Source organism: Camelus bactrianus, chromosome 12 (assembly GCF_048773025.1).
Source record: "Camelus bactrianus isolate YW-2024 breed Bactrian camel chromosome 12, ASM4877302v1, whole genome shotgun sequence".
In the NCBI taxonomy this organism is placed as follows: Eukaryota; Metazoa; Chordata; class Mammalia; order Artiodactyla; family Camelidae; genus Camelus; species Camelus bactrianus.
Window position 1 is genome coordinate 49,833,605 of NC_133550.1, and position 14,090 is coordinate 49,847,694.

The window sequence follows — 14,090 nt, forward strand, 5'->3', positions numbered from 1 at the left end:
TAGGATCATGCTGTAAGTTCTTTTCTTTCGAAATAAGTGAACCTTTTTGGTATTCTAAATACAATGGATATAGACAATGCTACTAATAAATTTAGTAAAGTAGAGAAAATCCAGAAGCTTTGAAAGTGTAGATGCAGTGTCTCCAAGCCCTCATTGTTACCTGCTACAGAGTGTATTCTATCTAAGGCAGACTTAATAGGAAAAACTGACATAAGAATGTTATTTCTAAAGCTCTGGAAGAATTGTAATTCAATACCTAGCTTGATAGAGCAATATAATCCTACTATCCTTCCTCCAAACACTCAGAATCTTCTCTAGTATCTTCCCAAGCCAACCCATTACAGGAGGAAAAATCCTCCCCAGCTTCTCTGGAAGCTTCCCCAACCTTCTGGCTCTAAGTGAAATCTCAGACCTGACGGAGAACACTACATCTTAACACTCTTAGATAAAAGGTAGCCATTTGTTTTTCTCCCATAATCCCTATAACCATAAGGCATAGAAGTCAAGTAGCTGTATTTGTTGTTTCTCTTTGCCGTACTGAGATCTCTCCTTTCTTTCTGAAGAAGCTCTAGGTGGTACCCCTCCTTAAGACAATCATCTAGGGATACCCTGCCACTTCCCCAAACATCTTAAACATTTTATCACCTGGATGACTGGCTTCCTCTCTGTCACTCAAAGACGTCAACATCAATGGAAATGATCTGTCCAGTTCCCTGGACTCTGCATTCCTTGGTCTCCATAATTTCAGTAATCTTTCCTTCTACTTCACTTTAACCACTAGCTTCCATGGCCACACCTGAGACCTTGCCATTACCAACAGCTGCCAGGACTTCTCTCTTTGGCAACCACCTCCTATCTTTTCAGCTCACTCACCCTTATACCAATAGTCCAACAATTCTTTGACCCTCATCAAACCTTCACTGTCCATCACCTCCCTTATATCCTCATCTCCCCACTTACTCAGGTCAGAGTCCACAGTCTGTCACTAAAACCACTTCCTAGCAATCTCCATCAACTCTTTCTAGCTCACTTTTCTGGCAAAATTCCAATTTAGGTCAAACCAAACTCAGTATGTTAGTTCTACATCTGCCACGTTAACAGCTGAAAATGTCTGAATAAAATACCACTCCATGCTGACTAGCCTCACTTTAATTTATAACCTCAAATCTCAAATCAATCCTTTTCACTGCTTGGCAGTCTATATATATATATATATATATATATATATATATATATATATATATATATTTAGTGAATTCAGTCTACTACTCTTGTTATGTATGTTTTCACCATCTTCTCTCTTCACAAACATCTGATATCCCCTCTCTCTCCTCATTCAAAGCTGATAAACTCGCTTCTCATCTCACTGAGAAAATAAAAGCACTCAGAAGAGGACCACATACCTTCCTACCGCCCATCTTACTTTAACTGCCTTCTCTTCTTACTCGTCTGAAACCTAGTCCTCTACCTCTGCGCTGGAGTCCACTGAATCCACGGAGTCAGAATTTCAACCTGAAGTTCCTTCCTCTGTTGTAATTTGTTTTTCTCTCTTCATTGCATTATTTCTATCACTGTATGCACTGCATACATGTGGACACACATCAGCTATTGCTCCATTCTTTCCTCAGCTCTATAATAACATCCCTCAAAATTTGCCTGTACTCATTTTCACCACTTTCTTACCCATCATGCTGTCTTAGCCCCACTTCAGTGTGGCATTTTCCTCCCATTTTTAACCATGAAACCTACTGTCATGGAGGTGTCAGTGATCCCATCTTGCCAAACCACTCATCAGTTGCATGCCCTCATCTTACTTCACTCTCGGCAGCATTTGACATAGTGAATAAATAGCTTCTACTTTAAATTATTTATTCATTTGACTTCCAAGACATGATCTTCTCCTGATTTTCCTCCTACTTCATTGGCAGCTCCTGCTTAGTCTTTAACTGGTTCCTCTTAGATTTCCCAAATTTGACAGATCATTCTGCCTGAGGACACAGTCGTATGCTTCCTTCACCTCTATCTTTACTCATCCTGATGTGACTTTATCTCATCCCTTAACTTTGAGTACCAGAGACATGAAGATGCCTCCAAATTGTATATTGAATCCTGGATCCTTCCCCTGAGTTTTAAACTTATGAGTCCAATTGCCTTCATAGCAGGCACTTGGATATTTCAAATACATTGAAAATAGAACTTCTGAATTTCCTCCAAACTGCTCTCTTCCCAATACTTCATCTCAGCAAATGGTACCTCCTTCACCAAGACACTCAGACCAAAAACCTTAAAGATACTCTTGGTTTTTTTCTCTTTATTCTCACATCCAATATATTCAGCAGCAATCTTCTAAAATTGCAAATCATATCATGTTCTTGTCTCATAATTCTCCAATAGCTTCACATAAAAATTAAACACCAAACTTCTTAGTATGGCACCCAAGAATCTGCCTGGTCCACCTCTGCCTATCTCTCTCCCTGCTCATCTGCTAATTCTATCCCCATAACTCATAGTGTTCCCATGACTGAAATGTTCTGTCCTTCCTCAAACACATAAAGTGCCTCCCTACCTCAGAAACTTGGTAATGGCTATGCCTCCTTCCGGAACACTTTTCTTCCTTAGCCTCATCTAATTAAATCTCATACACTAATAGTATCTCTAGGCAAATATAACCTCCTCAGATACGCCTTTCTCAGTCTTCTATCTCAAATGGCCTGCTCACTATTCTATAACTCTCTCTTGTCTTTTCCCTGATATTTTTTTCTTCAAGGAACTTACCAGTACTAAAAATCATCTATATTATTTGCCTACTGATTTATTTTCTGTGACCCTTCTAGAATGCTGAGTTCTAGGAAGGTAGAAATTTTGTCTTATTTACTGCTCTAACTACAGTGCCTAGTTCAGTGGTGGCACGTTATATGGAGTCCATAAAAAATCTGTTCAGTGAATCAAGAAATACACACAAATGATACAGCATATATTTAAAGCAAGAGAGAAATTTATAGCAAAGGAAAATCAGTAAGACTGTATTGAACAGCTCTTTAACTGCAGGGAGGAAAAGGGATTGGCGACGATGCTATGCTTGAATTTAATAACTCAGTGTAACTTCTGATTTTGAAAAATGCTGCTTGGAATTTGCTAAGTCATCCCTCTGGAGTTGCCTGCCTACCACTAGTAGTAAGGATATAAATATGCATCCCTGACCCCAGGCTGATATCCTTGACATTTTTATTCATTTATCCTTAGGGGATAACCAGCGTTGGATCTTCAGGGAAAGTACAGCAAGACACATTTAATGACTTAGTGATTTTGCAGAGTAATGACGCACTTAGAGTTTTCTGAAACAGCATGGTGTTTCCAATTGTGGAAGCACTGTGTAAAATAGAAAACTCATGAATAAAAAGTAATCCTTATAATCAGTTGGAATAAAGTGGATTCATTAAAAACTAAAAATAAGAAATAATTCAGTTCATGATGACCCTAAAATAGAAAGCAGAAAGTTACCTTGAATATGCCAAAAGATTGTTGTTTGGCACACATAGTTTAAATAGTTTATATAGAGAAAGTAAGAAATGCCATCTATTAATATGAATAAATGTATACAGTCCTGCACAAAGTTTTGATCAATATCTAAGTTACTATCCACTAGTGATTGTTACCCCAAATCAGACTTATTCAGGCATTTGGTTAAAGGCTTGCTGTAAAGAAAACTGTATCTTAGGAAAGAAAATACACAAATATAGATTGTCAAAGGGTAATTTGTATGGGAACTTAAAGTTCTTTATGTGGTTATTGTGTCCTAAGTATGAGAAAATATAAACTAATCTCAAGTTTGTCAAATGAACATTCTGTACTTAAAACACACAAACACACACAGACACAGACATTCAATTCACACACACACACATACAGGAAACCAATCTTGTATTGATTTTTCCTGCTTGAACACAAGAGTATTTTACTTCCAAGCATTAGTAAACTGTAATTCCTCAATCAAGATAAAACACTTGAACAAATAATATACTATTAGTTAATTAGCAGCATTAACTCATGGAGTAAGTGTATCTCTCAATTTCTCATGAAATATTATTAAAAAGTAGGATCTTGCTTTTTACAGTAAGAGTAGAGGATGTACTTATTGTATTTAATAAGAATATTGAGCCCCGGGAACAGATAGTTGCTTCTGAGCACACTCTGCTTCAAATGACACCTTGAGACTCTACTTAAAATTCTAGCTTCCTTTTTTTTTTTTGCAAAAATAACTAAAATTGGTGGCTCAATAGTAGCAAACATGACCTAGGAAAAGTCACTAATGTAGATTTCATTGCCCACTATGTCTATCCAGACAGAGGATTCACAGATCTCAAGAGTACACAAACTTAGGACAGAGAGCTGGAAATTAGGCATTTGGATGTTGAACCCTATGCCCTGTTGTTAGGCCTCTTTTGCTTCTGAAGAATCTAACGTCAAAATGACCCAGTTATACCCACCCACATGGGTGGGCTAGTGAGCCCTAGAATAAGTTGTTTCTCTTTCTTCTTATTTTTCTTGCTACATCAGGAGCCCTGAGATGGGAGGGACAGGTTTACCTTCAAGTCTCAACATTATTTCTCACCTACTATGATTTTTGAATCATTTTACTCAAATATTCCTAAGTTTCCTCATATTATGTAAAATAAAAGGTTCTGTGCATCTTCTAAGACCCCTTCCAAAACTAAAATTCTCCTTTTGAATTAGACTTCATGTTAAAGTCTCATATTTGTATGTATACATGTATTATATATATACATGCATATATATATTATCCTTGCCTTAGAATTAAGGTCATACAACAAATAAGAAAATGAAAATTAAATTTATTTTTTCAAGACTAAGGAAAAGATTGCATGTAATAATTAGCAAAAAAAAAAAAAGATTGTTTTAAAAATAATCATTAAATTAAGGTGTTCTTGATGCTGAGACCATTTACGAAGTGTAGTATTTAATAAGCACTCATGAATATGGTGACTGTTTAACGGCACAACAGGCTGTTTGAAAGTTCTTACTTTCCTTCCTCATACCTTGCCAAGCCGTAACTGCAAAATATCACTGCAACAATGAACAGAAAGATCCTAGATCTATTTTACTAGCTTCATTGATGGCTTCCGAAAGGGCATGTATTGTGAAAGGTAATGGGTGTTATGGTCAGATGGATTTGGGTTCCAATTCCAGCTTCATCACTTACCAGCTGGGTGACCTTCAGCAATTAAACATCCAGTGATTAATATCAATTTTAGGAGGGTGGAAATTCATCATCTTTTACAGTAAAAATAATAAATAATAATACGGGGCTAATAAAGCCCCGCAAGGATTGCTATGCTGTAAATTATTTGTTGACTGTTGAAAGGATGAATTTCTCAGACCTCATTAGTAATGAAGATAATTTCTTTATTCTAAAATTTAAAAGGCAATTTTTGTGAAAGCCAATAGCAGAGCCCATGGTATGCTGCAGGGACTTAGAATATGCTTGTTTCTTTCCCTGACACAGTGTAAAATAAAACTCGTTAGGGTAGATGTTTTTCTCAAAAATACTTATTTCCAGTACAATATTTACAAAATCAATGAAGCATGCCAATATATATAATATCAATTAAATTATACTTTAATTGATAACTCAGGATGACAAAAAAATGCTCTTTTCATTACTGTCTTATTCCTGCAATTACAACTATTGCCATTTGCTATGGTCACTCTCATGTGATCTCATTTTATTAATTTCTGTGACCAATCTCAAGAGGATACTTTTGCTTAAAGGTAACCTACTGTATTAGATTCCTAAATCCTCATGGTCAGGGACAGGGCCTCACATATAGCATCTGGATGAACTATAAGAAATTGCTCATATTTGGCCAACTATGACATATAGGAATAGCAACTCAATGTGCTTCAGCCAGTAGCTAGTCAATAAATATTTATTTTTTTAATGTATGGATAAAACAGTAACTTTGCATTTACTTTTTAATTCTAGGCATATACTGTAGAGTTGGCCCAAAAGTGATGCTCCAATGCATGATTATAAGCATAATATAAACAACTCACTAAGATCATCAGGCAAATGTCTCGCTTTGCTCCTGCATCACTGTAACACACTAATTCCTTGCTTGCATTGTTTATTTTATATGAGATATATCCCCTGCCCACCCAACAACCTCTACAACGTCCATTCCACCGACTCCATAATATTCAGGTCAAATGTTGCCTCCTCTATACGGCTCCCCCAGGCATGCTCTTTCTGTGCTCCGACTCTGCACCTCTATCTATAAACACACCTCAGGAATGTGTGTGTATGTGTGTGTGTGTGTGTGTGTATGTACACACCCTCGTATGTACACATATGTATAGAATTTGCATACATAGCCTACATACATCTATAGATACATATCTGAACACATCTACACGTCTGTCTGTACATGTATTTGTATAAATGCAGATACATCTATATAGATAGATGTATATGGATGTATAGAGAATGTATATGGATCATACATACTATAGGAATCTGTTCTTATGAGTATGTCCCTGCTTTTACCTATTTTGAAAGGAAGTAGTTATCCAACCCCAAATTTAGAAGTACACTGAAAGGACCTTTGATTTCTCAAGGTATTTCATTTGAAAAAATAACATACTGTCCGCCAAGACTGAATCAAGAAGAATCTGAACACTTGAACTAACTGATCACTAGAAAGGAAATAGAAATAGCAATTAAAAACCTCCCTACAAATAAAAGTCCAGGACCGGATGGCTTCACCGGGGAATTCTACCAAACATACAAAGAAGAACTCATACCAGTCCTTCTCAAACTCTTCCAGACGATTGAAAAGGAGGGAATACTCCCAAACTCATTCTATGAAGCCACCGTCACTCTGATACCAAAACCAGGCAAAGACACTACAAAAAAAGAATTATAGGCCAGTATCACTGATGAACATAGATGCCAAAATCCTCACCAAAATATTAGCAAATAGAATCCAACAACACATAAAAAAGATTATACATCATGACCAAGTGGGGTTCATCCCAGAGACACAAGGGTGGTTCAACATACGCAAATCAATCAATGTAATACATCACATCAACAAGAGAAAGGACAAAAACCACATGATCATCTCAATCGATGCAGAAAAAGCATTTGATAAAATTCAACACCCATTAATGATAAAAACTCTCACCAAAGTGGGTATAGAGGGAACATATCTCAACATAATAAAAGCTATATATGACAAACCTACAGCCAGCATGGTACTCAACGGTGAAAAACTCAAAAGCTTCCCACTAAAATCTGGGACAAGACAAGGATGCCCACTATCACCACTCCTATTCAACATAGTTCTGGAAGTCCTAGCCACAGCAGTCAGGCAAGAGAAAGAAATAAAAGGGATCCGAATTGGAAAAGAAGAGGTAAAAGTGTCACTATATGCCGACGACATGTTACTATATATAGAAAACCCCAAAAGGTCCACACAAAAACTGCTAGAGCTGATTTAAGAATTCAGCAAGGTAGCAGGTTACAAAATTAACGTTCAAAAATCTGTTGCATTTCTTTACACTAATGATGAATCAACAGAAAAACAAAGTAAAGACACTGGTTTATTTTAGAGTTTCCTTATAGATAAATCAGACTGTAAAAATTTCCACAGCAAGTCTTTTCCCACGTTACCAGGAAAAGCATAGAAATTCCTGGATTATACGAAACAGAATAATGAGAGATTCTAGATTATGTAAAATACAAACAAGGTGACAAATGTCTGCTGTGTACATTTCATTAATATATATTAAACAAATAAACAAAAACTTACCAGTCTCAGAAGTCCTTACAGAGAGTAAAGAAGACAACCGATTGCCGTGACCAACCCTGGTATACGATCTTACGGAAATGTTATAGAGGGTGTAAGGTTTTAAGCCCCTTAAAATTACATCTGTGGTTGAAGTGTTCTTCATAAATAAGGTATCCAGATTTTTACAGAGTACTTCATAGGCAACAATAACCCCATTGGGTTTCTCAGGTGGTAACCACTTCAAACTTATTTCACTAGCAGTAACATCAGTAACTTCAACATCTTGAGGGGATGATTCTGGTTCTGGAAGAAGGAAGCACAATTTTAAACGTATGTATTTTCTCGTGCTGACTGCTTGAGACACGAATGGCAGCATGAGGTCGATGGCAGTAAGCATACAAAACCACTTGCTTCTTGATATTAAAATTGCATCCAACGTTCTTACCGTCTTCTGGAGTCCTCACAAAGATGTCATTTTCTTCAGACAAAGAACTTTCTCCAACATTGGTTGAGGCAGCCACTCTCATTTTATATTTCGTGTATTTCTTTAACCCTATAAGGACAACAGGCGATTTGTTTAAAGTCCTTAAAATAGCACTCCTGGATCAGTGCCAGCTAACATAGGACTAGTGAAAATGACTTCTTGGGGAGACTGGTTCTCCACATCAGCCTCCTTATAACCCCAATCTCCCCAGCTTCCTTGGGATGAGAGCCTTTGCCTGTTGATGATGTTTTAGTTCTTTCCTAAAATATAAAGGCAACAATCTGAGGGTGAAAACATAATTTTTGGCACACTGGGAGGAATGTAGTTGATTTGGCACAAACACCACATCAGCTCAACTACTTTAGCTGATTGTCACATACAATCAATCAAACCTTCATTCCTGAGTTATTTCGATGTACCAGGCACAAAATTCCCTGAGCTATATATTCCTAAGATATTTGTGGTCTGATGATTTTATTTCTTAGCAGATAAATACAGTTAAAGAAAAACACATTTAATCAAGTTATTTCTGCAAGTATTTTTCAAGACATCTATGGGAGCATAGCACGACAAAATCTGAATGATGCAACATGTATCCTGCAGTGTTTAAGGCAAAGAGAGATGTATATTTTCCATCAGAAGAAGAATGTTAAAACAGAATGAAACAAAACTTTGTTCTACCTGTTATGAGAAAGCTGTTGTCTAAAGTAGTCATCTGGAATGCTCTGTTTGTATCCAGTTCCACTGCATAAATTGTATAATGAGTTATTTTTCCATTGGGATATTCTGGAGGATCCCAATATAACAAAATAGATGAAGAGCTAATATTTTTATAGTTTATAACTTGAATGGAGCTTGGCACTTGAGAAGAAGAATGAGCAATTAATATGAATGAAAAGAAAAAGGATTACAAAGGTCAAGAGCAATAAATATTTGGTAATTGTTTCGAATGAAATACACTCTTACCTTGCTCATGTGTCCTAACATGGAGAACCGTTGGTGGTCCTTCTCCCATGATGGTGAAAGCAGATACACTAATCATGTGTTCAGTGAAAGGGACAAGCCTCCTGATAACGTAAGACAGCTGTTCGGCCGCAACGTCCATGATGTACTGATTCCTTGCAGTTCCTGTTTGAAATTAGTTTTTAAAAAAAATAGATGTTTGGCTTCATGATCAAAATTATTTTTACCCACAGAGTAAAATCTTAAACCAGATTTCCCAATGTCTCCATGTAATCCTTTATATAAAAGGTAGATACAGAATTAATAACAGACATGCTGAATATATCCCAACAGTATCTATAAACATTTTGTGCTCATAATATAGTTTTGTTAGTTGTTATTAACTATCCTAGACATGAAGTGAGTGTTTTGAGAAAACATCACTTTCTACAAAAGACGGGCTAGGAATTTTTTTCTGAAAAGACAATTAGGCAAAAAATGAAATTGAAATATTTTAAGTCAATGTTGGGTTATACTATGAAAATCACAGAAATAAGACTTTATGTGAACTCAAAATTCACCATACATTTGCTAAACCCGTTAATGATTTAAGGCAAGCATGCTTATGTAACTGTCACATAAATGTATCTAGATAAGGATTTCAAAAAAATGTTGGGTTTTTTTTTTTTCCACTTACTTAGAACTTGTGCTTCCAACAATGTTGATTAGCATTTAGACCAAACTAAGTATTTAAGAAAACATCTGTATCAGAAATCATGGGCCTCTTAAGTTTTAGTGTTGCCCCAGTCTTCTTTGCACAGGAAAAACAGACCAGTAAATGAAATAAGCATATATTGAATGTAATGTGATACTTCTGACTAATTCTACCATCAAGAAAATAATGTCACTTACTTTTAATTTGGAATGGGACAAATATCAAATCGGAGAAAAAGCAACAACAAAAAAATTCTTCTCACTTAGCCTTTTAGAAGAACCAGAGAGATCATTTAGATGTGTGTCTTCTAACCGAGTCTTTTTAAATTTTCTATATATGACACTGTCCTTTTAGAAACTGTAAGATCCACTGACCCTGAGGAGCAAGTGCACACACTAATGACATCACCACGTCGTCGGGGTCGCCTACACCTGTTTATCACCCCATGCGCTAGAGTTGTAACTTTCTGACCTATTTGCCTTCAGTGACATTTGAAAACCTATTAGTCAAAAGCTGCAGAGAGTGTGAGGCCTGTAAATGATTTGAAGATATGTTAATCCCTCCCCATCACACCTGCTTTGGCAACTGTAACAACTGATTGTCTATGCAGCTTGGCCAGACTCTAGGGTGCTACTTTTCCTCCGAGGAAGGTCAGATGGGTTAGGAGGGGCCAGCTCCTGCCTGTGTGGCATTTCCATTTGCTGCATGAGGTTATCCAACAGTTACAGAAGAAAAAAAAAAATCTGGCTCCATCTCATGGACCATTAATAACTGGGTTGAACTCCCAGCTAAGGTTCATATCTGTGCCGGCTAGTACTAGTAGTTTAAATAAGCTTCACAGAAAAAAAAGAAAAATGCACCTACCAACTGTTGAAGGCTGGTCATCAGCTCTACTCCTCGCTGGGAAGTTACTATGTGGGTGACTGTTGTACATAACCGAAGCAAGCAAGTGCAGGTCAGAAGACATCTCTGCTGAACCTTCAAATAATCCTGCCATTGACTCTGCTATATTCACAGCTTCTGGAGCCAGGGGGTCACTTATATACTGTAATTAAAAACAGATATTTACAAAGACTGCTTGCGACACTTATGCTTAATAATGGCTTCACTCAAGCACTAATTCCAAAAATCAGTAATTTTGAAATCACGTTTTTAAAAAATAATATTATTTCCATGACTACTGTTGCCTTTACATTCTAAGATTTCATTCTAAAGCTACTAAAAATCCTGCATCATTGTAACACACTGTGATCACTTCCATATCTTAAGAGTCCAATACCATATTGTGGGAAGAAGCAGACATTTGTTTCTGACCTGAGTTAGTTTCCTTATGGTAACATTACACATCCTCATGCAAAGGTTTCACGGCTAAAATATTTTAACTGCTCACCCCTCAAAAGTAAGTGTTCTAGGCATACTGCCTTATTAAAATGTGTTTTGCTTCATTATCTACGTGTCCTTATTTGCACACCAGGAGTGAGCAGCCTGAGTGCCTACTGGGTACATGTCAGTAATAACAGTTTAACTGAGTGACGTTACAGACATGATCAAAACTGCATGGCAATTGTTTTCAAACAGGGTTCACGGCAGACCTATCCAAGGCTCTGAACCTAAGCAATATTTTAAGTAACTGATTGTTCCTAGATGCCAAAATGTGTTTTATACATGTGACGTTCACCAAAGTAGCAGATACTAAAGTGAAATCAAAAACATCAGAAAATTTTTTTAAAAATTAAATAAAAATCTTAAAAAATTAAAGATAAATAAAAATTTTAAATTTAATTAAAAAAGAATTATTAAAAACATCAGGAGAAGATTACAGATATATACAGTAGAGTTTTATATTGGGACAATAAGAAAACTCTCTTCCTTCTTTTCCACACAACAGAATGAGAAAAGGGTGTTTTGGCCAAATAATATTAGATATTTTGTGTAGATCATCAACCTTGAAGATAAGGCTAAAGATTAATCAAAGAAAATGTTGCCTTAACAGGCTTAACAACCAAATGCAATGTGTGGACTTGATTCTAAGTAGAACATACCTACCAGTGTAGGCTCTGAAGATACCCAGGGAAACGTGAGTATGGGCTGATACCAAGACAAGATTAGTAGTTTTGTCAATTGTGGTAATGGAATTATGGAATCAATTAAAATGTCCATGTTTTGGGGGACCCATTCTTAGGCATGTAAGAGCAAAATGACATGAAGTCTGGAATTTATTTTAAAATATGTCTGCAGCAGCAGCGACAGACAGCGAAGGCAAGAAAAGCAGCATGTTGATAATTATTGTATCCAGGTCATGGGTTAACATGGGCTCATGATACTCTTTTTCTCCTTTTATATCTGTTCAGACTTTTCCAAAAATAAAGAGTTTTGAAAAAAGAAAATGTTGCAAGAACTACTCTTTTTGTCACTTCCTTTTCAAGTGCTTCAAAACTCACCTCTGAACCCTTAAAAAAAAAAAAATTCTATTCCTTCTCAATTTCAGCCTCTTGTGCCCTCAAAACTTATAACTCATAATACAGGTTTTATTCATTTATAGACTTTGGTACATCTTTTAATTATCTGACATGTTTTTGGGTTGTGTTTACTCCTAGAGCTAGAAACAAGTTTTTAATTCCTTACTGACAAAGTATTAGTATTTTTTAAAAATAGTAGATGCTCAGGAAAAATCTTGGGAAGGCAAGAAATTTTAAGACAGTTTAACTTATTCAACTAGCCACAAATACAGGCCATTTAAATGTTAACTTTTCTGAGAAAATAAAAGAATGAAGAAAAGATACACATTAATCTCCAGTTCTCCAAATGATACTTATAAAATAAAATTTTCTAAATCTTGTTATATCATTAGCCAGAAAAGCATTGTGATACAAAGCAGAGATATACCTATAAAATACCTTTATCATAAAATATTGTGGCGAAGCCCTCTGGATAGGGAACTTTATATGGGACAAACTAAAGATCTTCTGTCTGCCAAGGCATACTTCAGCTCTGCCTCCACAGAGAAATCAGAGAAGACATGAATCACAAACACATAATTCAGAGATGCTCTGGTATTCCAGTCAATAGTTTGTGCCTTGACCACACAGCTGTTTCCACTATCAATCAGTCACCCTTTGAGAATGTACTGTGTACAAAGAACTGTAGAAGGTAAAACAGGGTAGTACAGAGAAATTCCCCCTGAACTGTGACTTTGCATTAAATCTCTCAGTATTTTATACTCATCTCGGATAAATTATTGAGAGTTAAACCATAGTATCCCATCAATTAACTAAGTCAAGCATCTCTGTTGACAAACCGCTATTTCAGCCTAAGAGTTGACCTGAATAATTCTGACTATCTGAATTTCTCCCAAATTCACTGGAATGACCCTCCCTAACTACAAGTGGCTTGAACACTGGTTTTATAGAACCCCAGAGTGTTATTATCACCAAGTGTACTATGTTGTGAATAGTTACCACATTTTGCCTCTTTTTTTTTTTTAAAGTATTAGGTATTAAATATTTCAAAAGATTAAAAAAATAACTTTAGAGCAAAAATCATGGTAAAGAATCAGAACTTAAGAGAGTAATGGGAAGGGACTGAGAGAAGCATGTGAGGAAATGAGGGAAAGAGAAGGGAAAAGGGCCTGTCACAACTCCCCAAACTTTTGGACTCTGAGTCCAGTGTCCTCAGCCTCAGCACCACTGACATCCTGTGTTAGATAATTTTGTGTTATGAGGAATTGTCTAGGGCATTGTAGGAAGTTTAGTAGCATCCCTGGTTCCGCCTACTAGAAGCATCTTCCCAGAAGTGACAATGAAAAATGTCTCCAGAGATTGCCAAATGTCTCCTAGGGAGCAAAACTGGCCCTGGTTGAGAATAACTGAGTTAGGGAAAGGCACAATTTATCAACATGAAAGGACTCCCAAATGCTACCCAGGAATCTTTGGAATTTATGTGAAATAATTATCAGTCTTCAGAGTTAAGTTCCTAATACACCTGAATAAACCAACCTGATTCTACATGTAACAGTCTTCCTTATAGCTAATGTGATTTTATTTTGCATAAAAACCTCTATTATATCTATCAATTTCCACTTACTGGAAGTCTACTCAACTGAATTAATGAAAAATGTGACTTATTCTTACAAAATGCT

General features: G+C 36.3%; 1 protein-coding gene across 5 annotated transcripts in view; it reads right to left on the reverse strand.

Annotated features, from left to right (window-relative positions):
* Positions 1–14,090, reverse strand: part of PTPRQ (protein tyrosine phosphatase receptor type Q) — a 220,239-nt gene that overhangs the window by 138,516 nt on the left and 67,633 nt on the right. For all 5 annotated transcript variants that reach the window (XR_012510803.1, XM_045519424.2, XM_074375351.1 and 2 more), the window contains exons 28-32: positions 10,817–10,997; positions 9,262–9,423; positions 8,977–9,156; positions 8,257–8,364; positions 7,833–8,114 (exon numbers count right to left, since the gene is read on the reverse strand). Coding sequence is in view for 4 of the 5 variants with exons in the window: in XM_045519424.2 (XP_045375380.2) it covers positions 7,833–8,114; positions 8,257–8,364; positions 8,977–9,156; positions 9,262–9,423; positions 10,817–10,997 (913 nt within the window). In the remaining variant the exon portion in view is untranslated. The remainder of the gene's footprint in view (positions 1–7,832; positions 8,115–8,256; positions 8,365–8,976; positions 9,157–9,261; positions 9,424–10,816; positions 10,998–14,090) is intronic.